At 40.2% G+C, this 25,789-nt stretch overlaps 1 protein-coding gene across 1 annotated transcript in view; it reads right to left on the bottom strand.

Annotated features, from left to right (window-relative positions):
- Positions 1-2,822: 2,822 nt before the first annotated feature.
- Positions 2,823-25,789, bottom strand: part of ncapd3 (non-SMC condensin II complex, subunit D3) — a 48,865-nt gene continuing 25,898 nt past the window's right edge. Inside the window, exons 18-35 of the mRNA XM_033612450.2 lie at positions 25,568-25,665; positions 25,369-25,478; positions 23,961-24,068; positions 21,177-21,291; positions 20,600-20,695; positions 19,983-20,221; positions 18,453-18,532; positions 17,032-17,169; positions 16,302-16,435; positions 15,844-16,052; positions 13,551-13,661; positions 13,113-13,280; positions 12,224-12,336; positions 11,577-11,641; positions 10,998-11,045; positions 7,090-7,152; positions 6,880-6,928; positions 2,823-3,077 (exon numbers count right to left, since the gene is read on the bottom strand). Coding sequence (XP_033468341.2) covers positions 3,008-3,077; positions 6,880-6,928; positions 7,090-7,152; positions 10,998-11,045; positions 11,577-11,641; positions 12,224-12,336; positions 13,113-13,280; positions 13,551-13,661; positions 15,844-16,052; positions 16,302-16,435; positions 17,032-17,169; positions 18,453-18,532; positions 19,983-20,221; positions 20,600-20,695; positions 21,177-21,291; positions 23,961-24,068; positions 25,369-25,478; positions 25,568-25,665 — 2,014 coding nt within the window. The 3' untranslated portion in view covers positions 2,823-3,007. The remainder of the gene's footprint in view (positions 3,078-6,879; positions 6,929-7,089; positions 7,153-10,997; positions 11,046-11,576; positions 11,642-12,223; positions 12,337-13,112; positions 13,281-13,550; positions 13,662-15,843; positions 16,053-16,301; positions 16,436-17,031; positions 17,170-18,452; positions 18,533-19,982; positions 20,222-20,599; positions 20,696-21,176; positions 21,292-23,960; positions 24,069-25,368; positions 25,479-25,567; positions 25,666-25,789) is intronic.

Below are 25,789 nucleotides of genomic sequence, written 5' to 3' on the forward strand. Positions count from 1 at the left end.
TACGGCTGTGATGTTTCATCTCTCAGACCTGCGAGACATTCCTCCATACTTTGCTGAAACTCTGCAGGAGCCGAGGACAGGCTGAAGGGGATCCGTACCCACTCGTACAAACCCCATGGTGTTATAAAGGCTGTAAGTGGTCTGCTACTTTCCTCCAGGAAACCCTGACTGGTCCAGTACCGAGAACCATGCACTCCCACTGAGGCTGTTGAGTATGTATTGCACTCGGGGGATAGGGTGACGGTCTGGAATGGATTTTTGGTACAGTTCTCGGTAATCCACGCACAGAAGTAAACTCCCATCTTTCTTACGTACACAGACTATTGTCGCGAGGAGTATGGGGACCGGGATTTTTTAATCCATCCTCTATTCAGTAGGTCCCCCAAGTACTCTTTCACCTCCTTGTGGAGTGGTTTGGGTACTGAAGTGTAGGTGCACCTTCCTGGAGTTGTGTCACTCAATCAGATTTTTACCTGCAGAGATGGAATACATCCCACGTCATTATCATCTTTTGAGAATGCAGTACACTCTTCTCGTAGCATCTGCTTCACCTTTTCCTGCTGATCTGGGGTCAGGTGATCAACCGACACTGGAGGGTCCCAGAGATCTTGTTTGCATGTGTTCAGTGGTCTTTGTTCTCTGTGCTTTTCAGGAGCGCTAGCTGTGCTGGCTGTGTTTTCATTAGTGCTGGCTGTTTTGGTTGTATTTTTTGCTAGGACTGGCTACTCTGGTGGTGTTCTCATTAGCATTAGCTGGCCTTACATCTACTGGGTAAATAGCCTTGACTTGCTGTAGCTGTCCCAGCACTGTACGAGGGGTGAGAGTAATGTCATTGTTGCTGTCATTAGTGATTGGAATAGCCACCCTTGACCAATTTCCCTTCTGCAGGCAGATGATAGTTTCAGACCCTCTGGCAACTTTAGGACCTCCTCTGGTTCAAAGAGGAATTCAAATAAACACAAGAAGTTTGTGCTCTAGAGAAAGAATCAGCACTCAATGAATAACCTCCTAAGCCCTATGATAAGCTATTATGGCAAGGCTTAACTATACAGACCAGTGAGCAGTGATAACTAACATACAGCAGTAATCCCTCTCAATCATCACTTATGAGCCACTCTCAGGGTGTGGTGGTGTATTTTTCTGTGGAAGCTCTGCCCCCTGCCTGGATTTCCTTATTTCTTATACATGAAGCAGTCAGTCAAGTTAACATAATTAAATAAATAGATTTCCAAAATGAACCAACATTTTAATGTTTATTGTTTGTTGTTTGGGTCTTTAACAGAGGGTGTGGGACAATTTATTGTTTAATTCTTTGAAATTATTAAAACATGTCTGAAAATACACATTAAAATAAATCCATCATATTTTTCCATTCCTCACCTTCCTTGGAGGTAAATACAACGGTATGTTCAGTTTCAAAATGTGCACCATTTTGCTACAGCTTATGGGTTGACCAACATGTTTCTGTGAAACGATGTGCGATAAGGTTTGAGGTACATTTTGTCTCATTTGGTGGGTGTGTCAGAGGTGGTACCCAATCAGCAGTGAGGTGTTTCCCGTTCAAAAAAGCCATTTTGAATTGAATTGAACCTCATGGTATATATGCAGTGTGTTTGCATAACACAACAGGGTGTTCAAGGCACTATCATTTTCACTTGAATAAATGTTTTGCTACATTTTGTCAGGGCAGCCCAGGTCAGGACTGCAGCCTGAGACTGATAGGGCCTTCTGCCTTACAACCCCTGTCTGCATGCTTTAATATGCAATGCAATTTTATACAGTGTATGTAGTAGGGAGTCCCTGGTCTCTCTCTTTCAGCTAAGCGGTCCTTGGCCTGAAAAACCTTGGTCCAAGATGTTTGGCTCTCATTACTATGGCTCAGCTGTTGCTCACTTGAATTTATTACACACTGCAGTTGTTACTCATTAAACTGGATTGATCATTTGAGTAACATCTGGACTCTTAACCTGTCACTTGATTGTTACATAGACATCCAAACATTCCTACTAGAAGAAATCAAGCTTTGCTTAAGTTCAGTCAGGAAGACTTTCTTTATGCTATATCCATTCACAATTCTCTCTCTATCCCACTTCCACCACCTCCACCAATCAGCTGATTATGGACGTTCCCTCTCCTAGTTAGCCAATCCAACTTTGCCACAATCTCCTTCAGCCATTCATGTTGCTGCTGCCAAACTATAAATCTGTTCTCCTCTCTGCTCCTGTCAGCTGTCATATTAGGCGGAATCATCCCTCCTCCACCCCATTCACCTCCAGTCACCATATCCAGAGCCCAGGACAAGCTCATCAAAACCCCACTCCTCATCTCATCACCACCATTACAACCACAAACATCTAGACTCCATAAGGGGGTTCCCTGATCTGCTATGTCTTTACCACACTCCTGGAATAGATTACATCATGGTGGGGTCCCATCGGCAAAGATTTTTTTTGCATTTCTCATACTCTATTTTTCAGACTCATACATTCTCTTCTCTCAGAGGAAGTCTCTCCTGATTGAAATATCTTTGACTGGCATAAACATTCTTTAGAGATAATTATTGAAATAGAAACTGATATAAGGATTTGTTGTCTCAGTGTTAAAGTAATGTAAACACTTCTGAATGTACTGATTTAGAGTTTGGATTTAACAGTGTAATATTTCCACTGACTCTCACTTCAAAGGCTGTGGAGCTGAAAATCAAAACATACCGTAGTATGTAATAAAAATATGGCACAAAAGTAGGATGTTCCAAAGAAAGCACAGATTTTGATCTGACAATAATGTATATATGCAAGAATCTGGACAAAAAATTCTTAAGATGTATTGACATCATGCTCACCTTTATTACAAAAAAAAGACAAACAGTGATACAAACATACCAATAACAAAGATTATAAAATATGAATCAACAGCACATAGATGGAAATGGAGATGTAAGAAGTAATAAAATTAGCAGTTGTGTAAAGACAAAAAACAGAAGCAAAGACATGATGCTGTATGGCAACTAAACTTTAGATGATTTTTTATTCTGGCGGAGAGGAGACTGCACATTCCACTGCCTTGGTCCAGGAGCTCTGAAACACACAAGAGAAATCACATTTTAAATCACATCTTCTGAACAAAAACTGTCTCCTAACACACCTTTGCATGGAGTATAAAATAACAAAAATATTAATGCAATGTGTCAGACAAGCTTCCATTGGTGAGGGAGAAATCTCATAGAAGATACAAACCTGACAAACCTGATACAAACCTAACCTGGACAAAAACAACCAACACTATCTGCATGGAGAGATACCACTGACTGGGCTGTAGGGGTGTACCCTAAAATACCACAATATTTCAGGGTATTTCTGACAAATTAGAAAAAAATATATTATTACTTAATCATTATTAAAGCCACAGATATCGGAATTTCTCCCATCTAACGTTGAAATCATATATTGCATTCAAATGTATAGCGCACTCTAGTGCCTCACTGTTTCAAATGCGTATTGCAACAACAGTAGCCGCTGTGTACCAAATAGCTATGATAACACTGATGAAACCATGTCATCCAATACTTGATGGATTACTTTTATTTATTTTTTATTTAAAGGGACAGTGTGTAACATTTTTAGTTGTTTATTGGCAAAAATCGATGTCTACATTCATAAATATGTCATCACTGGTGTACTATTTCCTCCACCAATAATCTGACTTATTCTTGTAAAAGGAGAATTTTGGATTTGTTTGTACGTTGTGTGGGCAAGTCGTCTGGGGGGGTTGTTTCGATGTAAACCCGCCCCAACAGTCCTACTTTGCAAACACAGCCAGCATGGTGAGGAGGGGGTTTGGCAACTCACGTCACGTGTGTCTGTGTAGGAGCCTGAATAAATATAGATGAAGTAGGCTGGCTGTCCTTGTCTGCTCGCAGGCCTCTCCACTGGTACACCTTCATCTATAAAGCAATTATTGGACTACTCACCTCATACCTCTGCACCTACCTCACTTTCACATCAAATCCATCATACAGTTTGTGCTCTCTGGACTTTCTATCTGCCTCTGTCCCCAGAACTCATACTGAGCTTGGGAAGAGCGCATTCATGTACTCTGTTCCCTCCGCCTGGAACAGTCTTCAAAAATCACTAAAACTTATAATTTAAAACTCAGCTAACAGGCTTTATAATGGCAAATGGAGTGTGTAAATGTTTTACTGCATAGTATTTAATCATCATCATGCAAGTGTTCTTTTAGTGTGTATTGTGGTGCACTGTTTCTGTTTAAAGGCACTGTATGTAAGAATGTGGCCAAAACGGTTTCTGCACTCAAATTCAAAATACTGCTGTAAGTCGTGTCCGCCCCCCCCCCCCGATTCGAGGTTACTGGACAGCAGCATGCTGAAGACTGATTTGTTTGCCCACGGACGGCTGCCATGGCAGGGCCGCGTCGCCGCGTCCGTGATCTTCGGTTTTCCAGCGGACTGCTCAAGCAAGTCTGGCTTCTCTGCTGCTAACGCTGCTGCCGGGATACAGCTAAGGAGACTGCTAATGCTATGTACCGGGACACTGCTAATGCTGCTTGCCGTGCTGCTGTAGCTCAGTCGCAACTGTAACTGATGCTGAGACTCTACTGACTGCATGACTGGTAGACGGCGGTGGGTGGTGCAACAGGCCAAAACACAAATTCAAAACATAAACATGATTTGTGGACCGTAAAATATTTTTTTAAATGCGAATATTCTGGCTGTACTATTGTTGTCGGTGAGATCAGTATGTTATATGAACATTATTCCTTAGTCTCTGTGACATATTAGGAGGATTTTATGACTATTTGCTTGAGATTTCTTACATATAGCTCCTTTAACATGAACTTTTCCTCCTCAGGATCCCCTGTTGCCACCTTCTCTGCCCCATCCAGCCTTCTCCTCCTCTTCCCCCACCAGACTGTATTTGTAGGGCATAACCCCTCCATAGGACTCTGGGCCTTTCTCTCTTTTTTTCATGTCTGTGCTTTTTCTTTATGTGTGTCTTATTATGTTTTGTTCTCTAATGCTGCCATTTTGGCCAGGCCTTGCTCGTAAAAGAGATCACTTGATCTCAAGCAAATCTGCCTGGTGAAATAAAGGTTAAACAGTTCCCAAATACAAAAATGTACCCTGGAATCATTATATATAAATCAGCAGGAGATTACTTCTGTTTTAGCAAAATCCTAAATGATTTAGTTTTTTCCCACCTGGACCTTTATGCTCTGCCATTTCTCCTCTAATCATCACGCTGTAACCTGTGACAGGCTGTTATGCTACCATAACTCTTTTTTGTCGAGCCCTGAGAGTCACGTAGGTTTACATTACCAAGGGTTTAATCATGTGATGATACCGACTCCCATGTGTGCACGGCGAGAGAGGAGAGGGAGAGACTATGTGTTGCTGCCAGAGGAGCTGCTGTATGAGTTCCCTCTGCAGGAAGGGTAACTTCACTATGAGAGTCTGAGAAGTCCGGGGCTGTTCATAAAACATTCAGGATGCCATAGTTTATTCCACACCACTGAAGCTGCTCCTCTTTTTAGAACCACCACCGAGTCAGTAATAATTTTGCTTTCAGCCATGCTTGTTGTTGCCGTGGGTAGCAGTATGATGTCAGTATGTCAACAAGCCGAAGTATCGCGAGTATCACAATATACGTTTTTCGTATCATATTAAAAAAATATACTGGTATTATCGTAAACGAGATCATATGGCACATCCCTACTGGGCAAGGAAGGAAAATATATATATGTATGTATATGTACATATATATATATATATATATATATATAGAGAGAGAGAGAGAGAGAGAGAGATAGATAGATAGATAGATATTCATTTTGTTTGTAATTTAGGTGTACCAGTTCTTTAAAGGGCTGGGGGTTATTCATATCTTTTTTAAACTGTCAACATATCCCATGAAAAGACCCAAACCACAATGCATTAAGCATGTAGTAAGTTTTTGTTTTATTGGTGAACCTTATAAGTTGTAATGGAGCCGAAATGTGTAACATTACCTTTGTTAAATGTTGCTGTTGTTCCTGACTTCATATGAGTAAAGGAAAACTCTGCTAGCTGCTAGGCTAATTTATACAATATAAAATGTCTTAGTTTTGTGCTAATAACATTAGCATTTTGTATTTGTGGGGAAAATGTCTCCAGCAAAACACAAGTGTTTTTTCTGTGAATCTTGGGAGTGACAATGAAGCCGATTGAGCTGATGTGGTTACACGTGGTCTGTGGTTGTGTGGCCAGTTGGATGTTCTGCCAAATATATAAAACGACACTGGAGAAGTCTTATGGTAGTAACATGAACATTCACTTCACAGGCAACAGCTCTGGTGGTAATTTCCTGCAGTCAACATACCAATGGCACACTCCCTCGAAATTCTGGGACATCTGTGGCATTGTGTTGTGTGGTCAAACTGCACATCTTAGAGTAATCTTTTATTGTGACCATCATACAAGGCACACCTGTGTAGTAATGATGCTGTTGAATCAGCATCTTGATATGCCTCACCTGTCAGGTGGATGGATTATCTTGGAAAAGGAGGAGTGCTCTCTTACATGGATTTTAACAAATTTGTGATCAAATTTTAAAGAAATATATCTATTGAATGTGTAAAAAAACAAAAGTGTTGGCGTTTAAATTATTGTTCAGTGTATATTGGAAATGAAAATCTCTGATGGATCATTTTTTTATTCACAAATGCTGGTTTAGATGAATTACAAACACAGCTTTTACCATTTATTTACATGATATTATTGTTACTGTTAACTCCTTCAAACTACATGAGAAAGTGCCAGCAGAACTAGAACTGTGACTGAAAATAAAGACCGTGTGAAAGCAATGACAGAAGTAGTGAACTTACTGCTGCTCATTTGACCGCACATGAAGAACACTGGTCTCCCCGACGAGACCTGTGAGGACACAGCAGACACAGATTTATCTAAACCTAAACCATCTAAAAGTAAATGCAGAGTTGAGGTTGATTATTAACAAGACAGAAGGTTCTCATACTCATTAACTGCTGCCTCAACACCTAGCTAGTAAGATTACGAGAGAAGTCAGAGTAACTTACTTGTTCCTCGGTCACTGAAGATTGCGCTGAGTCCTTCATCAAAAGTTAAATTGATGTTGACACCTGGATTACAGGGAGGAGGACAGATGGACAGTTGGGGTTTAGGTGTGGGGATCAGATAAAAGATCTTCTCAATAAGCTAACAACACTAAAATGACAAAATCTGCAACACATAAAGATTGGACTGAAATGTTAAATCAATCAGAGGTAATCTAAGATTAATAGAAGAACCAGTAGCAGTACAAAACTCCCCCTAAAACTACTAGTTTTTTCATTTTTAGATTTCTGTTGGTGAACAGATTAAACAAACGAGATGCATCGTGTTCATCAGAGAGCTTTAGAGGTGTTTGTAGATGCATGTTTTTAACTTTTAACAGAGCCAGGCTAGCTGTTTCTCCCTGCTTCCAGTCTTTATACAACAATAAGTTAATTATGTCCTGACTGCCAGCATGCAGACATAAGACGGATATCAATCCGAACTTCCTACTCTTGTAAAAAATGTTATTTATTAACTTTCCTTCCTAAAATGTTGAACTTTTAAAGATTAACAAAAGCACATTTAAAACTAAAAAGCATTCAGACTATGAGAACACAGCCATGTGTGAAAGGGCTCCCATGAATTATTAAGGGACACATTTTCAAAGCTTTACTATGACTTTTCAAGGACCCATTAAAAAAAAATTAAAAAAATCCCATGACCATTCACAACGCATAACATGAACACAACTGTACGGTACACTTAATTCCAAAGGTTAATTATATTATCACATGCTGGCCGCAGACACAGAGCAGTAGTGCTCCCAGAGTGAGGAAGTGACAGCTGACAGTTCCGTGGGCCTGTCAGTTAATTTGTTTGACAAAAAAAAAAAAGCTCCTTACATCTGCTCTGTACCTTTGAACTACCATGCTCAAAGTACGCATTGATGGTCTGAGTGGTAACTAATAGCCCTAGGCTCCTAATGTAGATATTACTCAATCTAAAAAATGCTGCACGATTTAAAAGTTATTGAAATGTCATTCAAAAACATCAGATTCAAACTCTATTCAAACATAATTCCAGCTACCTGTCATATATGGAGGGAAAGACTACACGTGGAAAGAAAATCACAAATTGTGATGGTAAACAAAAGACCATGCATCGATGCATAGCTACACAGAGCACAGCTATGTTTCATCATCAGCTAGCTACAGAAAACAAACTTGCCATTTTGTTAGATTAGGTTTACAGTTATCCAACGGAGATTACTATAACAATTAATTTCATCACACACAACAAAATGTTTTTCAAAACTTTCAAGGATTGTACTAATTCCATGACTTTTCCAGGCCTGGAAAGAGAGTTTTTCATAATTGTGGGAACCTTGTGTACAATATTTGCAGTGAGAAATGATTTTTCAAACTGCAGTCCGGTGCTTGACATTTCCTGGATCCATCTTTTTCATTTTCATATCCTATGTAAAATTCTTGTCATTTAGATTGCCTGTGCTGTTTTTGTTTTTAATTCAGTCTACTCACAGTTAATTTCCAGAGAGGGATTGCTGATTTCAATTGAATTTTTGTAGTTTTAAATAGTAGTTTTATTGTCGTTTTTATTAGTATCTGTTCATTTTCGTCATTTTAGCCCCTTTTACACTGCCTGTTCAAGGCGGAAATACAGCGTTATTATGCTGCCTCACCGTGCTATATACGTTTTGATGACATGTTGTGTGTGCAACCCACCGCGGGAGATGTAAAAGGTAGCTTGTAGCAGTTAGCAACTAACTCAAAGATGAAGAACAGCAGCGGTCAATGTCTGCAAATTGTAAAAACAATGACATCCAGGAGCTCCTTACCATCCAAGCATAGGACGAGATAAGCAGCCATATAACAGGGAAGTTAAGTGATTGTTATTGCCATGTTTTGCCATTGTTATCATTTCAAGTGCTGCCAACACGTTTGTTATATGTCACATCAGAGGCGGACGTCGTTGTGCCACATGTAACGCCCGCCTCTATAGCTTCTGCGATGCCGGCATGCTGTCTGAAATCACACACTGGAGCAGCATGATGCAGCTATTGTTTAGTTCTGTGCAAAAATGCAAAGGTGGCATAAAGAAGGGACTCTGTAGTGGGTCTATAGCACCATCTTTGTGTAAAATGGGCTGTTGACATCCCAGTCTCAATAAACATATGTACCAGTGCCTCTTCATGCTTGTGGTGTTGACAAGTTTGATCAAACTGACAAAGACTCAAACGCAAAACATTTCCTGTATATATTTCATTATTATTATTATTATTATTCTTCAGGGTCTTTTTTTTTATTTCGGTTAAAGGAGCAATAAGCAAAATTCATCATTTCTAGACTGAAGGAATTAAAAATTGCTATGTGAAGAACTAGAGGTGTAATTTCATCTGGAGTATAGCATGACCTCACACACCCTCTCTCTGTGTTGATCTCCAGCCCATTGTTTACAAGCCGGTCCAGCTGCGCATTCATGTATGTTCATGTGAATCCCATGCGGAGGAAACACTGGGATGGGTTAATGTCTGGAGCTTGAGTTATTAGCGGCTCGGTCCCAGCAATGGGTCAGGCGTTACGGTTGTGTTAAGTGAGTAAGTTAGCCCGGCAGCCCAGCTAACATTTTCAATTAGCATTGTAAAATGTAGCCTCCCCGCGAGGCTACATTTTTGTAATATATTTGCTGAGATGGAGGCGAGGCTCAGTGACTTGAAGAGCCGATAGAAGCGCTCCATAGCTGTAAGTTACTCCAGTAGCCGGTGGCAGCCGACTCGGCTAGTGCTAACACCGGGAGCTAACGCTAACGTTCCTCCTCTTCTCTGTGAGTAAGAGCGATGTTTTAGCCTAGTGGCTGCCCGCTAGGCTAAAATATCACGTCAGGTTAAAGTGGGAAGAAGCAGCGGGTTTATCGGGCAGCTGAGTGAAGCTGGGTGAAGTGGAGGCTGCAGAGGAAACACCGGGATGGGTTAATGTCCGGAGCTTGAGCGGCTTGCGAGCCAGGCGGGCAGCCTGGCGGGCTCTAGCCGACCCGGATCCCAGCTTGTGCTAACACCGGGAGCTAACGCTAACGTTCCTCCTCTTCTCCGTGAGTGAGAGCGATGTTTTAGCCTAGCAGGCATGGCTGCTCAAGCTCCAGACATTAACCCACGAGCCAGCTGCCCGCTAGGCTAAAACATCGCTCTCACTCAGGGAGAAGAGGAGGAACGTTAGCGTTAGCTCCCGGTGTTAGCACTAGCCGAGTCAGCTGCCACCAGCTACTGGTGTAACTTAACAGCTATGGAGCGCTTCTACCAGCTCCTCTAGTCATTGAGCCTCGCCTCCATCTCAGCAAATATATTACATTTATTACAGGTACCATCATCATTGAAGTAGGCAGGGGAATAGCTCAACACAGCAGAGACCGAGACATCGCTAACTGCTAGAAGAGGCGAGTGGGGGGTGGAGGTGGTGGTGGAGAGCAGAGGTAGAGGGAGGAGTGGCTCATGACACACTTTGTTTTGGTCTACAGGCAGTGCACAACAGCAAACCTAGCGGTGAAACGATTTCGCTTTTTGCTCCTTTAACTAAAATGTTTTTCACACCTTGGTTTAGTTTTTAGTTTAGTTTAAGTAAATTACAATAACCTTGTTCTGTGCATACTATATCTATTGCATGTGTGAGGTTTCTTTCATTTTTGTACCTGTTGGAGTGTTTTTAGGGGAGTTTTTCTTTATCTGAAGCCAGGGTCCAAGGACAGAGGGTGTCGTATGCTGTATAGATTACAAAGCCCCTTAAGGCAAGTCGTGATTTGTGATATTGGGCTTTATGAACCTGACTGACCTGACTTAATACACACTTATGGATGACAGCATGCATTGAATATTAGGTGTGTGATGTGTTGCAGAGGTTCAGACGGCGCTGTGGGCTCCTACCTTTTGGTGTGCTGATGGCTCTGTCAGTCACTGCTCCTTTCGGCATCACTGTGAAGTCAAATAAGACAGTCAGTCAGGATGCTTTCAAATACTGACTCTGAATAGCAAAATAATCAGTCTGAATAAATTAACTATGAAAACTAAGTACTTATGATAATCAGAATAGGGATTCTATGAAATAATTTAATTACACTTTTACTTAAATCTATATTGAGCTTATAAAAGGCTGCATTATCTGCAGTTGTCTTCCTAACCCACCCCAGTACTCAAATAAATTATGAGATGATCTGTTTAATGCTAATCCAGATGAAAACACAGCTGTTGTGGTTCTAAAGTGAAAAGCGGCATGGCTAGTTTATGATGACTTTGTGTTGATGTATGAATCAATGCCCACACAGAATGGTCCTTCAAGTTCACAGGACTGTTTGGTTTATTCTTTTTTTTTTCCTGGTGCTATGACCTCTGACCCTTGAATCCCTTAAATGACACTTCTCCAACTGCTGCACTCAAGGGGATTTTAGATGAGCTCCCATAAACGTGTAACATGAAACTGTAGTTTTAACATCCAACGTGTCATACCTGTTCTTTCCAGAGCGATTGATTTAGACTGGACATGTTCCTCCTGCCTGACTCTGTCCGCACGCCTGATAAAACACACAGAGACAGAAACATTGTCTTTTTTTAAATGATGCCAAGTACATGCATACTGCACTGAAATACAGAGAAACCAAGGGCAATCCACAAAGTGAAAAAAAAAGCAAGAATGGAAAAAGTGGGTACCCTGGTGATCTAATGAAGACACATACCAAACAACTGCAGTGACCCTGATTCAATACCAGCATTTGTTGCATGTCATACCCCCTTTTATCTCTTTCCCAAGATTTCCTGTCTGTGTCTGCACTATGAACTATTCAATAAATGCCTAAAATCTTAAAAAAAACTCTTTTAAAGAAAATAGTAAATAAAAGTAAAATAAAAAACTGTCATAGTCCTTTAATTAACTTCCTAGCTACAACCAAGATGAATTGACCCACTACACCAGAATACAGTACTAAAGTCTGAGCAGAAAGTTAATGCTTCAGTCTGCAAAATGTACTTATTATTGGAGTCACTGAACTCTGTGAGCGACTTAAAGAAAGGGATAATCAACAGTTATAAATCAAAGATGAAAACAACAGCCTGCAGTGAGTTCTTGGTGTTGCTCAGCTGCTGTGATGGAAACCTACCTGTCAGTTTGTGCCAGTCTGGCAGACAGGGGGTTTGGACATGGCGGCTGTGGTGTGGCAAAGATAAACGGAAGGAGGGGCCTGGGCCTGACGGGAGAGCCCTGGACTGAACGCTGAGGAGAGAGCAGAATCACAATGACACCTTCACTGACTGTGGGGAACTCTGAGACACTGGCCTGCCCTTGTTACTAATGCAAGAAAATTAGTTTCATTATAATAACTTAAAATAATGAATAACTCATTGGTCATTCTTCCACAGTCAAAGATGATGTTATCAAATTTCTACAATGGTGTAAAGAAAAGCAGCAAATCCTCACATTTGAGAAGCTAAAACCAGAAACAGCATTTTAACTTAAATGATTAGTCAGTTATCAAAACAGATGCTGACTGATTTGTCAGTCAATAAAAAATGAATCAACTGAATAACAAATTCAGCTCTAATAACTTTATTTAATTACAATTTAATTAAATATTGTAATACAGAGAAACAGTAAATATTGTCTGAAATTAGAATAATGTCACACAACACATCACAGTGTTTAAAACAACTTTTCACATATTCATCCTTGTACAGTGTGTATCTGATAATATATTCAATCTAAAAATACATTTACAAAATATGTATGTTTTTATGACTTCCTGTAAAGCACAATGCACCTTTTTAAAATTGCACATAATTGCAATGCAATGTATTTTTGATTTTTCGAACTGCTAATTCAGTCTCCATCGTCATTCTAAAAATCAAATAAAATGTTGTGCAATAATTGAAGCCTAATTTTGCATATGAGCTATTAAATCTATTAAGCAATGTCATTAAATACCGGCAACTGACACACATAAAAGTTTATTCTTTTAAAGTTGCACTTGAGTCTATGTGGTGTGTTCTAACCTGTGCAGTGGGAATCCTGGTGTCTCCTGTCAAGTTGCAGTTGTCCATCTGTTGCTCCATCTCTCTCTCCTTCTCAGACATCTTCAGAGCAAAGTCAACTTCGGCTGCCAGCTGCTCATCTCCGGAGAAAAACTCCTTAACCTCGTTACGGTAGTCCTGCATCGTCACCTGATGGGAACAATGGCGTCATGGAGAAGTGTCACACAGGTGGGTGCAGCCTTAAAGGGCTTCCTGCTCCAAGGCTCCAATAATGACTCTTTTCATAGTACAGGTTGCTGACCCCTATCTTAGGCAATTCAATACAGTAGTAAAAAAACAAAACAAAAAAATAACAACTTGTTGCATATCATCTTTGTACACCTTTTTTTCTCATGGTGCCTGTCATCATGCTGCACACCAGTCGCATAGAGCATCCACGACTGCGTGCTGTAGTCTCACCTGAAGGTAGGCCATGAGGTCTCGGAGGACAGGAGAGCGTTTCTGCTCCAGCAGGTTCTTCAGACTGATGATGAGAGGAACTGAGTTCTCTATGAAGGCCTTCTTCTGAACCTGTGGATCAAAGCAGGAAGCTCAACTCAATTTTTTAATAGTATTCAACAGCTGGTACTTTTTGGAGGACGCTTGTATCATCAAACTCGTACTGTACCTGCAGCCTGATGTAGACTCACCTGCAATGTTGGGCAGTTGTGCAATACGTTGTAATGTGTTACAGTAATGTAATTACTTTAATGAGTAGTGCAATGTAGTACAATTTGTTATTCAGTAATTATATTACAGTTACTAATACCACTAACACAATTTTGATGTTTGGGGATCAATTTTTTAGCTGTCTAACCAGGAGTTAATGCAGAGTTAATATCAGTTTGGTCTCTCTGTGTTCAGTGGACACAGCAGTCCGGGATGTGCTAATGGCATATGGGTTTTAGGTGGGGGGGGGGGTTGATAAGACTCTACCAATGGAGAGAAAGTTGGGTCCTGGTAATCCCAAAGTTGTCTTATTCAGATGTGTGATGTAGGGCTGTGGTCAACCACAGAAAATCTTGGACAGCTGAAATTCTTACTCTTCAACCAACTGATTGGTCGATGGGGGGAAAAAATCTGCATGTTATCTCTGGATTAACTACATTGGCCACAGTGTGCAGCTTTTTTCTTGATGCCAGCATATTTTTGGATTCTTTGCAATGGGAGTGCCACGTTTTGCTATAAATGCCAGCAGGATGACGAGGCGCTGAGCATCTAATCTGCTTTGAGCACTACACGTTTGGCTTTTTTCTGTTTAATGAGAGCTGAAAAATGTTCCATATTGGTTAATATGCTGCGCTGGTCACTGTCACTTTTCACCCAGCTGTCAATTCAGAGTGGAGGAGGGGCGAGACAAACACCACAAAGACCAAATGTAACATCGTATATGTAAAAGCGCTGAAGTGAACAGCAACAACAACAGCAGAGGAGAAACTCATGCTGCTGGTCACACAGAGTGGCAGGTCCATCCTTTCTCCCTACATGTTTCAGTCTTCCCCTCATCCAGAGCAAGGGTCAGAGCAAAGACTCTAGCTTAAGTACTCCACCTTGTATTTACATTTTTACTTCTGCTGATATTCTGTATCATAGCCAGATGCAACCAAAGCATCACAGCTAGAAAAATGCTAGCACTCCCAGCTGAGCATTTTTCAGAAGAGCACCTGGTGTTTTCAGCTGGAAAACTAGAATTACAACCATGCCACTGTATGCCTCTGCAAGTCAAGTTGCAGTTACAGTTTACATCCATGTCTGTTCAGACTCATGCAGAGTCATAACAGTAAGTAGTTCTTCAAATATAGATGTTGAATCAGCACAGTTTTAAGGTGGACACCCAAGATTAGTGTCACCAATTCAGTATCTGACCAAATGTCCCCTCTTCTGTTCCTGAGTTATGGTGCTGAATATGGGCCAGAAAACATTATGATGTCACAGTGATGTTGACCTTTGACCTTTTGGATATTAAATGTTATCATTCCATCATTTTGATGTAGCTGAGCAGAGAAATATTAGTAAAGAAATGAGTTGTGTAATGCTACTTTCACTGCTGAGTAGAGCTGTTCTCATACTGATACCAGTATTGGAAATGCCTCTGATACTGCCTAAAATGCTGGATCGGGTATGCAAGTCTATGCACCAATCCAATATCATGTAATTCATTATTAAACTGTAAACGCCCAGAGGTCATTATGTCATACAGGCTGGGACATACTAGTACCTTTATTTACTATTTTTAAATATCCCTGGAATGCTGCAGTCTAGAAACTTACTTTAAATGGCCTCTGCTTTGTCACCATTGTAGTTTTCAGAAGAGAGCCCCAGTGCAATCGTAGCCCTTTCAGAAGCATTGTAATCCAGCATTGTACAACAGTGTTTTAGAGACTTTATAAAATGAATAAATCCAACAACAAATGTCTTTGTGATTATTTATCCATTAATCTGAGTTAAAGGGTGTTGTTGTTGCTGGTAGCCATTAGCTGAAGCCTACTGAGTGCAAGATGAATCACATGATGCATTGGGTAACAAGTTGTTATTCCATTTTTTAAACACTTTATTTGGCTTCTTGTAACCGAAATTGGTTAGTTATCAGAATCAGTATCAGCAAGGAAAACTTATTATCGGAACATTTTTACTGCAGAGTTATCATAGTAGTAAAGGATTGTCATTTTTTGATGAGTAACTGATTTGAAGTAACTTAGCCCATGATACTCACCTGTGACACCACCTTCTTCTGTGCAGCCTGCAGGACAGCCTTGGCCATGGTGGCCATGTTCTCTTCCTCTGGGTCATCCCCTGTAGCACCTCCTGCTGGAGTAGATATGGCCTGGAGCTTCATCTCCTTCAGACTCAAGATGTTGAAAGTCTCTGACAAAATTTCCGCACCATCTGCATCAAGAGGTAACTCCTCATCTGCAAAGCATGCTGGGATAGGAAAAGGCAAAAGGTTATAATTCATTTCTTTTTTCAGATTAAAACTGTTCTAGGCCCAAATTAGTGCTTTCTAACAGTCCAGAGTTCACAAAGAAATGTGTTTAGATGCCCCAAGATGTTAACTTTTCCTAAAACGTCCCTGAATGAAGAAGAGCTCAATCAGTTATTTTATACTCCAAGAGAAACCACCAGAGAAAGAAAAACACTTAGACCACTTTCTCAATCCACACATGTGCTCACCTAAGACAGTTTGGTTGATTTTCATGGTGATGTTGAAGCGCTGGGCGTCTGTAAAGTGCTCCAACAGGAAGCGGTAGATGCGAAAACGCTTCTCGCGGTGCTGAGCTCCTTTCAGGGAGAACCGAGCCTTTTCTCTGCATCAATCAAATAAATAAGTCAATGTACTGACAAAAAAAAAAATGACTGAATGAACTTAACAAATTATGCTACATGATACAAACTACTGTTTCAGTTTATTTGTCTTGTGAGATGAAACAGAATTGAATTTAAACCCAGCAAGCAATAGTCGTGATTTAAACGTATTGGCTATATTTAGCTCCGATTTAGTCTAGCTACATGTAACCCAAATCTAGCCGATTTAATTTTGAAATTGATTAAATGTAATGTTCGCCATTGCAGATGGCGTGCGGTATGATATTCAATCACGTATGGAGAGTCAACAGTAATTAAAATATGTTTATCTCCATTTTTTGGACATGGTCTCTACATAGCCGTATAATTGAAGACGTCTACACTTTGGCTATGGTTAGACGTCTACCAAATTTTCACTGACAGCCCAAATTCAGCCGTGATTTAGCCTAGACGTCAGGTCTTCATGTAGACGGCTATTAGACGTTTTTTAAACCAAAAAATGCTTGCTGGGAAGTGTCATCCTTGAAAATAATCACAGCGAAGGGAAAAAAAAGCTAAATGTGGAGTTGACAGAATCAATATCTACACAGCTTCTTACCTCTCACTTTGAGGGAACTTGTTGTAGGACTTGTGTTTGTTGTAGGAGTTAAAGTGGAAGATGCACTCGATGAAGTGCTGGCTGAACATTTCTGGGTTCTTCTTTAGCAGCAGGTGGAGCAGGCAGTATTCGCACAAACTGGAACAGGAAACAGGAGGCGCTCAGGTTTGATACTGTGGTGCATTTACTTAGGTGCTCAGAACAATTTTAGAGCTAAGCACATGTATTTCATCATCAGTTCATGTGCAGTGCCTCATATAGCAGATAATACAGTATGGCTCATATGGAGAAAATGTTTGTGCGCTATGATCTTTGTCTCAGACATTACAATAGTGAAACAACGATTTAGGTATAAAATGTCACACTTTGTTTGTTGTAGATGATTCCTAGACCTAAAGAATAAATAATAGTATAGAATAAATAATAATCCCACCGGTTAATAAACTTAAATAACTTATTACTGATTACAGTAGACATTTTACAGAAAAGATATTCAGCACTGATGCTCAATATCTGCAGAGCACTTTATTAAGTTATTCCTAATGCATGTTCCTGATTCCCAGGAGGGAGCCCTGCTGTGTGGAGTTTGCATGTTCTCCCCGTGTCAGTGTGGGTTTTCTCCGGGTACTCCAGCTTCCTCCCACAGTACAAAGACATGCAGGTTGGGGATAGGTTAATTGGTGACTCTAAATTGTCCGTAGGTGTGAATGTTAGTGCGAATGGTTGGCTGTCTCTATATGTTAGCCCTGTGATAGTCTGCCGACCTGTACAGGGTGTACCCTGCCTCTCTCCCAATGTCAGCTGGGATAGGCTCCAGCCCCCCCGCGACCCTCAAGAGGATAAGCGGTTACGAAAATAGATGAATGGATTGTAGCATCTGCTGTTCCACTAATTATTGATTTAAAAAAAAACCTGATGCTGACCAACAGCTACTGGATGCGTTGTGAGTTGTTGGGGAATGACAGAGATACCCTTTGATTCAGCAACATGTTTAAATAGTCTCCCCTGCTATCGCCAGAAGCAGCAGATATTTCTACAGTTTAAGGTGCATCTCAAAAGAAGCAAAGAGAAAGAGAATGGCAAGCGCTTGGTCTGCGGATGAAACACAAGCCTTGCCTCCTGTTTGCAGAGGGAATCCTGTGTACATTTCTACAGTGCAGAGAGAAATTTAATAACACCCTGACAAAAGTACAAGAAAGTTGTTTACCACAGTAACATCAGTGGGCCGGACAAAAAACTGTTCCACTGGTTCACAAGCACAAGTGTGTCATCAGTTAAAGACACACCTTCAAGCAGGTAGTCCTGAATCCCTGCAGCACTGGGCTGACATGAAAAGTCAGACTGAGTCAAGCCAAGCCAACACATGTGTATGGAAAGGACTATTAGTCATCATCTTTCTATCTATGCACAGAGTGATCTACCTTGCGATGGCAGGGACCGGGTCGACCAGCGCCACCGTGAAGCGAAAGAAGAGAGAGCCCTTCCATTTCACAAATTCCTCCTAGAAAAAGAATAAAGGCAATTAGAGGAAGACATTAAAAAGCACAGTTTGCTAATAGATTCCCAGAGAACAGCCTAGTGGCATGAAAGAGGAAGGCAGAGCTAACTGGTGCAGAATATTCCACCAGGTGGACCAAGATTAAAGGATTAAAAAGTGGCAACCTTTTTGGTGTCCAGTTTGTCAACTTGAACAACTATGAGCTGATTCTTGGTTGAGATTTCCATCAGCAATCAGATGTTTCTTAAGCCATTATTTTCAATCTCAATCAAATTCACTGTGTGGAACTGATAATAAAAATATTTCTCTCACAATGGTTTTAATTGTCCTCTTGGTGTCAAAGTTCAAGTCCAGCCCATTTTAATTGATGTTTGACAAATGCAGGGGAGCTGAGAATGCTTTGAATATATTAGAGGACCTATTGTGCTCAATTTTCAGGTTCATACTTGTATTTGGGGTTTCTACGAGAACATGTTTACACGGTTTAATGGTCAAAAAAAGACGTTATTTTCCATATACTGTCTGAGCTGGAACACCCGTCTGTTTAAGCCCTGCTTCTGAAATGCCAAGTCTGCTCCAATGAGTCAGTTTATCACGTCTCACACACATGCACTGCCACCATCATTACAGCATAGCAACATAGTATAGCGGCATTTCCTCCCATATAAAACTCACAAATAAAAGCTTCTACACTAAAATCTTTACAACCAGACATGTGATCTAAAATAAGGGACAAATTAACATCTGCCACCAAGATTACAGGTTTCCGTGACGATAGCATGTAGCTACATGTAGCTATGTACTTGCACCCAGGGAATGACTATAATGCAGTAACTATAGTGCCATTTTCTGCAAAGAAAAATTCACCAATAAATGTTTTTAAAACCAAATTCATTACATCCAGACACATTCCAGTAGGAATCTGATCTGAAATCAGGGAGATATTAACATCTGAAACAAGATTAGAAGTTTCCCTGATGTTAGCATGTAGCTACATGTAGCAGCATATGTAATGTAAATCCTTGCAGTAGTGGCCAAAAGCAGATGACCCTATATCGAAATCAGTCACACAGTCTTCACAGTCTGAAGCCTGAGGGTTTTGCCCACAGAGATTAATTTTATATACAGTATGTTTGCCTAATTACTTGAAACTTTAGTAACGTTTAATATGAACGTCAGACACTGACAGAAAATAAGGAAGTATAACAGTTCCCATTTCAACTGAAGTGAGTTTGAAATGCCTTTGCTGTTGCTAATTTATAATTCAGTATTTTCAAATAGCGTTTGTTGCTTTTATATAAAGTCAAGTGAAGAAAATTTGAGACAGCAACATGGCCTTGGACTTAAAATTATAGATGTTGATATAACCCAATTTCTGTTACATGAAACTACAATGAGTAATGAAATACATTTTTCAGACTGCAGCCCAGTGTAGAATATGTACAGTTCCCACCTGGAGCAGGTTGGTCAGCATGATGAGAGTCTGCTCCCTGATGACAGCTTCATCGTCTCGTAGACAAGCTGAGATGTTGGGGATGTAGTGATCCACAATGTTGGTGTATCGAACACACAGATCGCACATAATCACAACCACATTGTTGCGCACAGCCACCTCGGTGCCAACCTCCAGCTCCCTGGCAAACACCGGCAGGTACTTCTGGACTAGTTCCTCATGCTGCAGACACAGTTTACCTGAACCACACAGATGCCAATGGAGACAATGGAAACACTCAGTTACAAAGTCCCTCACATATAAGATAAAGCACAACCATAGAAATATACATATAAACAGTACATACATATATACACATACACCTACTTATGTGTGAAACACTGACAAGATTTAAAGCACACAGCAAAAATAAACAAACCTAAAGGCAGAGATAATCATAAAAAGGCTAACTTATAGAAGTGAGTTTTCAGCAACTGCTTAAAACCAACCACAGATTCAGTCAGAATTCTGACTTCTAACTCAGAACTCAAATATAATTTCTACACGTGGCCCTAATCATTGTCCGTATGAAATAAACACAAAGCAGACAGATATAAACTGAGAGATGGACAGTTTACCTAAAGCGATGACTCCATGAGCTCTGACTCTGGTAGACAGAGAGTTTGCTTTGAACTGGGACAGGGGCAGAGATGCTGGCAGCTCCTCAGGACACTCTGTCAATGATCAACATAAAGACCAAGTCATGCATCATACCACAGAATACATTTAATATTTTCTGTTACATTTTTAAGCCCATATGTGTAGGGTTGTGTTTGTTACTTTGGCTTCTTCTAAAAGTGGTATAGAAAATACACTGTAGCACAGAGCAAAGCACTCTACCTAAGCAATATTTTTTCAATTTCATGTTCTTATGTAATATTTATATGGAAAATAATACATTTTCTTCAAGAACTGAAGCTGCTCAAAAAGGAAGGAATCAAGTTAAATCTTGATTGGGTAACTACCAGCACTATTTTACCACAATTGGCTGGTGGGAGGAGTACACCTGATAACACCACGTGTCTCACAGTTCTTTCTGCTAACCTCCAAACCAGGTGTCAAGATGTTCAGTCAGAACACACAGAGAAACATTTCAGAGCCTGTTAATTTGAAAGAGACAGTATCTCTGTTTCTAAAGTTGTCCTTTCTCCGTACCTGCCAGTTTGCCAGAGTGTGTTGTGAGGACGGATTCCACCAGCAACACTGTCCTTTTGCCAACCTTGGCAGGACAGTGGAGTGACGCCACACCCAGGGTGTGGAGGTGTTTTACCTGGAAGAGAGAGCATTTTCAGCTATATCACGTACTGATCTGGCATGGTGCAGCACCCTGAGTGAGTAATATGACCCATACACACTAATTTGCAAACATATCTTTTTCAGCCCTGCATCCAGAATAAATGTCCCAAAACTAAGCTTTTCCAACATGCTGTTGTCTGTAACTTCTGTGGTGACCTTCTATTCTAAATGTTAATGTAGTACAATCCAAGCAGAGCTGTTGTCAGAAACCTGGACTTTCATTGATTTTATCAGATGAGGCAGTGACTCCACAATAAAGATTTCATCACTGCAGTGCAGCAGCTTGAGAATGACTTCTGGCTGACAAGTAGTGTTTATGAGCTGTGATTAAATAGCTATTTCATCCTTGTTCAGTTGTCTGACAAGAGAAACAGATACATATGTAGCTGAGAACGATATGTATTCAGCTGTATTAAACACAGTTGAGGTAAATAAACAGAGGTGTAACAGGCTGACACTCGGCAGAGTAACTGACTGTGAGCAGCCTGTTCAGTCACAGATGACTGTGTAGTAGCAAGGTTAAAAAAGACAGCTGTCTGCTTTCTCCATTATTAGCCTGATCTTATGTTAATTTTGTGATAAAATAAGGATTTGGTCAGCTGGGCTGTCTGTCTCACTCACTCTACACCAGATGCTGGCAGCAGTGTTGGGGAGTGTTGTTCCAGTAATATATTACATTTTAGCATTACCAAAGCAGGATCCAACAGGATTTCGTGTAATATTATTACATTTACAATGTCACGTAATGCATTACCCCCCGAAATAAACTGTTGCAATTGTATGTGCAAGTCATAAGGTAGTCTCAAATCATAACCTTCAAGTCTAAAGCAAGTCCCAAGTCACTGTGGTGAAAATCAAGCAAGTCAAGTCAAGTCCTTGCTATAAGTCAAGCAAGCTGAGTCAAGTCATTGGTCAGGTCAAGCAAGTCACAAGTCAAGTCATACTCACAAACTCATAAAGATAACATAACATAAACTGCATCTAGTGGTGGAATGTAACTAAATACATTTACTCAGGTGCTGTACAATTCTGAGTCTTTTCCTCTCATGCCACTGTCTACCTCTACTACACTACATTTACCTGACCATTTTAGTTACTAGTTACTTTACAAATGAACCCACATGTATCATGCAGATAGAATTGAATAAAACCACATGATGAAGCTCATGATGCCGCTGTACATACTGCCATTCCTCCGAGGAGAACTGCAGGCATAAGGACAGAGCTGTGGTAGTGTGGGAACAAATATCAGCTGGCGGGTCTTCCCCCGCTGTGATATATGCATCATCGTATTTTAAAAACAAAACATAACTTCTCTATATCTAGAAAAATACAAATATTAAATAAAGTCATGAATACCAAGTCCAAGTCAAGTCGAGTCTTTCATCAGTTTGCAACTCGAGTTGGACTTGAGTCAAGTCATATGACTTGAGTCCCCCACCTCTGCCTACAACTGCAGAGCGACACTGGCACACAGCCCCGTTCTTCTGCATAACTCTGGTGCTGCTGTAGCTGACCAGCACACTGGGAACCAGCAGGTGGGTCCTCCAGATCCAGTGTTTTAATTTCCACCCATCATAGTGACTTAATCACAGGCCAATCAGTTTGTTGTGTTAACCTCAACATTTGTTTATTGTGTTTCATATCATAGGCCCACGAATATTTATCCTATCTCATAATTTATAGACTTTGATCCTCTGCCTGACCCTCACTGTTTCCAAGGCTATTCATTTATTTTGAAAAGTCTAGGCTAGTCAGCTATTCTACATGATCACACTATTATTAATATAAACATGGGATTTTAATACAAAGTGGTAACCACTGTATGTGAACGCATGGGTGGATCAGACCTGCGCAGCACTGGATTTGAAATGAACTGTAACAAACTGGAGCTTCAATGCTTTGATAAGCTGCTGTGAAACAACATGACCTCCATCCATTTAAAATGAACATTAGTTCTTCTGAGCTCATTTTGGTGAAAGTAAAGCAAAAGTAGTGTAATAAGTAACTTATTACTCTACACAGAGAGTAATATTTTTAGGTAATGTATTACTTTAAAATGAAGGTAAATAGTAATATGTAGTATATTGCATTTATAGAGTAACTTGTCCAACACTGGCTGGCAGTGATGCTGTTTTGTTGTTTGCCAACTGAAAAGGAGGCAAAGAGGAAGAGATTGAGCTATTTTATGTTGAGGGGTTTATTGTGGACAGAAGTCTCTTCAAAAACAATATGTAAACCCTGTAAAAACAGCATTTTAAAAATAAGGGCTCTAGAAAAATTGCATAGGGAATATTTCACCATTTTATGACATTTTATTAACAAAACAATTTGAGATAGAGAATATAATAGGCAGACTAATAGATAATCATTAGTTGCAGCCCTATTTGATACCAGCAGCGAGATTGTGTGTTACCTTGCTCCTATCTCAGAGCAATCAGAGACTAGGGTGAGCAGTGGATAGTTTTGAGAGATACATGTGTTACAGCTACTCAAATAAAATAAATCATACCTTTTAAAAAACAGATATCTTTCAGGCCAGTGTTTAACAAACAACAGCAACAGGTTAATACTGAAAGCTGAATTTGAACCTGCATGGTAAAGAAGGTAAGAAGGAAATGAAAGCGGAGGGTTATAGCTCACCATCAGTTCCTCATTGAAATTCTGTGCTCCCTTTTCACTCAGGATGATGCTGGCTAAATAAGCCTCACAGATCGACACCAGTTCACCACAGTGCTGGTCCAGAAACGCCTGAAGTAAACAAAATAAATCACATTTAACATGACAGAAACTACAAGTGGGAATCAGGGCTGAGTCATGTTCTGATCAAATCAGGACAGACGCTGATGTGACGTACGGCATTTTAGGAGAATAATTATATTTGGCTGATAAGCTGTGACTGCCCTGTGCTCTGAGGTTTTGATTCTGTAGAAAATCCAAAATTATACAAAAATAAAACCATAAAAAGTTTTTGGGAAGCATGAAAAAAGTTTAGGTTTTAATCCCACAAACCATCATTTAAAAAAATAACATCGTCAATATCAGACTGACACTGGACAAGCCTAGGGCTGCACAATATGCTAAGAGAATTGTATTGCAATTATGTTGACAAATGCTGCAATTTCAATATGAGTTGTGAATTTAGTAGCAATGGTAATTTTGCATATCCCTTTCACTGAAAAAAACATAACAAATGATGATGATGCCATATTTGCTGGGGTCTGTACTGAAGAAGCATGTACTCTTACGTCTGGAATTTGTGAGCCAGGACATGTCTGTAGCACCACAAGGCTTTTTTTTTTTTTTTTTTAAATAATGGTATGTCATGAAACATTTTACATTTTTCAAAAAGTTGCCGCTCCTGCAGTTTGGATAATGCACTTGGCCAATAATATTTTGATTACTTGTGCAGCTCTAGTCAAGCCCCAGACCCTCAGGCAAGCCTTCTTGCTAGGCTGGACGACAGAGGTGCTTTTGGGTGCTCCGAAGATCCCAACAAGCCTAGAAGTATGTGTGTGCCAATTTGTGTTCACTCCCAATCAGAAGACAGTTACCACGTGAGTGAGAGTGTGTTTTTGAAATGGAGATGAGTCGGGATGTTAAATACTCAGTAAAAAATTTTTTTAAAAAATTATTTATTAAATTTTATTTAGTGAGATGTTGTCATGTTTTGAAGGATAATGTGTAAAGCTCATGGTTCGCAAACGCAGTATTTTTTTTCGAACAACCTTTAACCTTGAAGATTAAACTGTGCTCAATTTTGACTGTTTTCTGAGTGTTTTCCTACTTTTAGACCAGTCTATGTTTAACTTCCATTTAATTGTCAGGAAAAAAAATAGTCATCTGGAACATCCCCAGTGCCTTGGCTTTCGATCCTTAGTAGCAGAGCTAACAGTGCTGTCTTCTGACCTGTGGCAGGGGTAGACCTTTGATTTACATTTTGGACCCTAACATTGTTATTTATGAAACTATGCAGAAAATAAAAACCTTAATTACTGTGCAGCTATACTGTATATCAGCAGCTGTCAAGTGAAAAAACAAGATCTCCAACCTGAGTCTGTTTGACATCTTCACTGCAGCCAAGTTGATAAAGAGTCTCCACAGCAGCTGAGATCACCTCCAGAGACAAAGTAAAAGCCTTTAACCATGACATCAGATCACCTGGAGACAGAAACAGATGAAGAGAGAGATTATGTAGGTTCCATACTCCTCCTGTAAATTTACCCATCATCCCATACACATTCACTTACCAACTATCCTGTCTTTGGTGTCCTCATTCAAATGTGTGGTGATGTCTCCCATCACACTCAGGATGTGACAGCAGGTTGTCACATTTACATCCTTTGAACTAAGAGAAAAAAATAGAATTATCGCCACAGCAACCTTGACCTTTGACCTTCAACCACCGCCTTCTAATCAGTTCATTCTTGAGTCTAAGTGGACGTTTGCTATTGCTTTTACATGAATGGGTA

This window comes from Epinephelus lanceolatus, chromosome 17 (genome assembly GCF_041903045.1).
Source record: "Epinephelus lanceolatus isolate andai-2023 chromosome 17, ASM4190304v1, whole genome shotgun sequence".
Taxonomy (NCBI): domain Eukaryota; kingdom Metazoa; phylum Chordata; class Actinopteri; order Perciformes; family Serranidae; genus Epinephelus; species Epinephelus lanceolatus.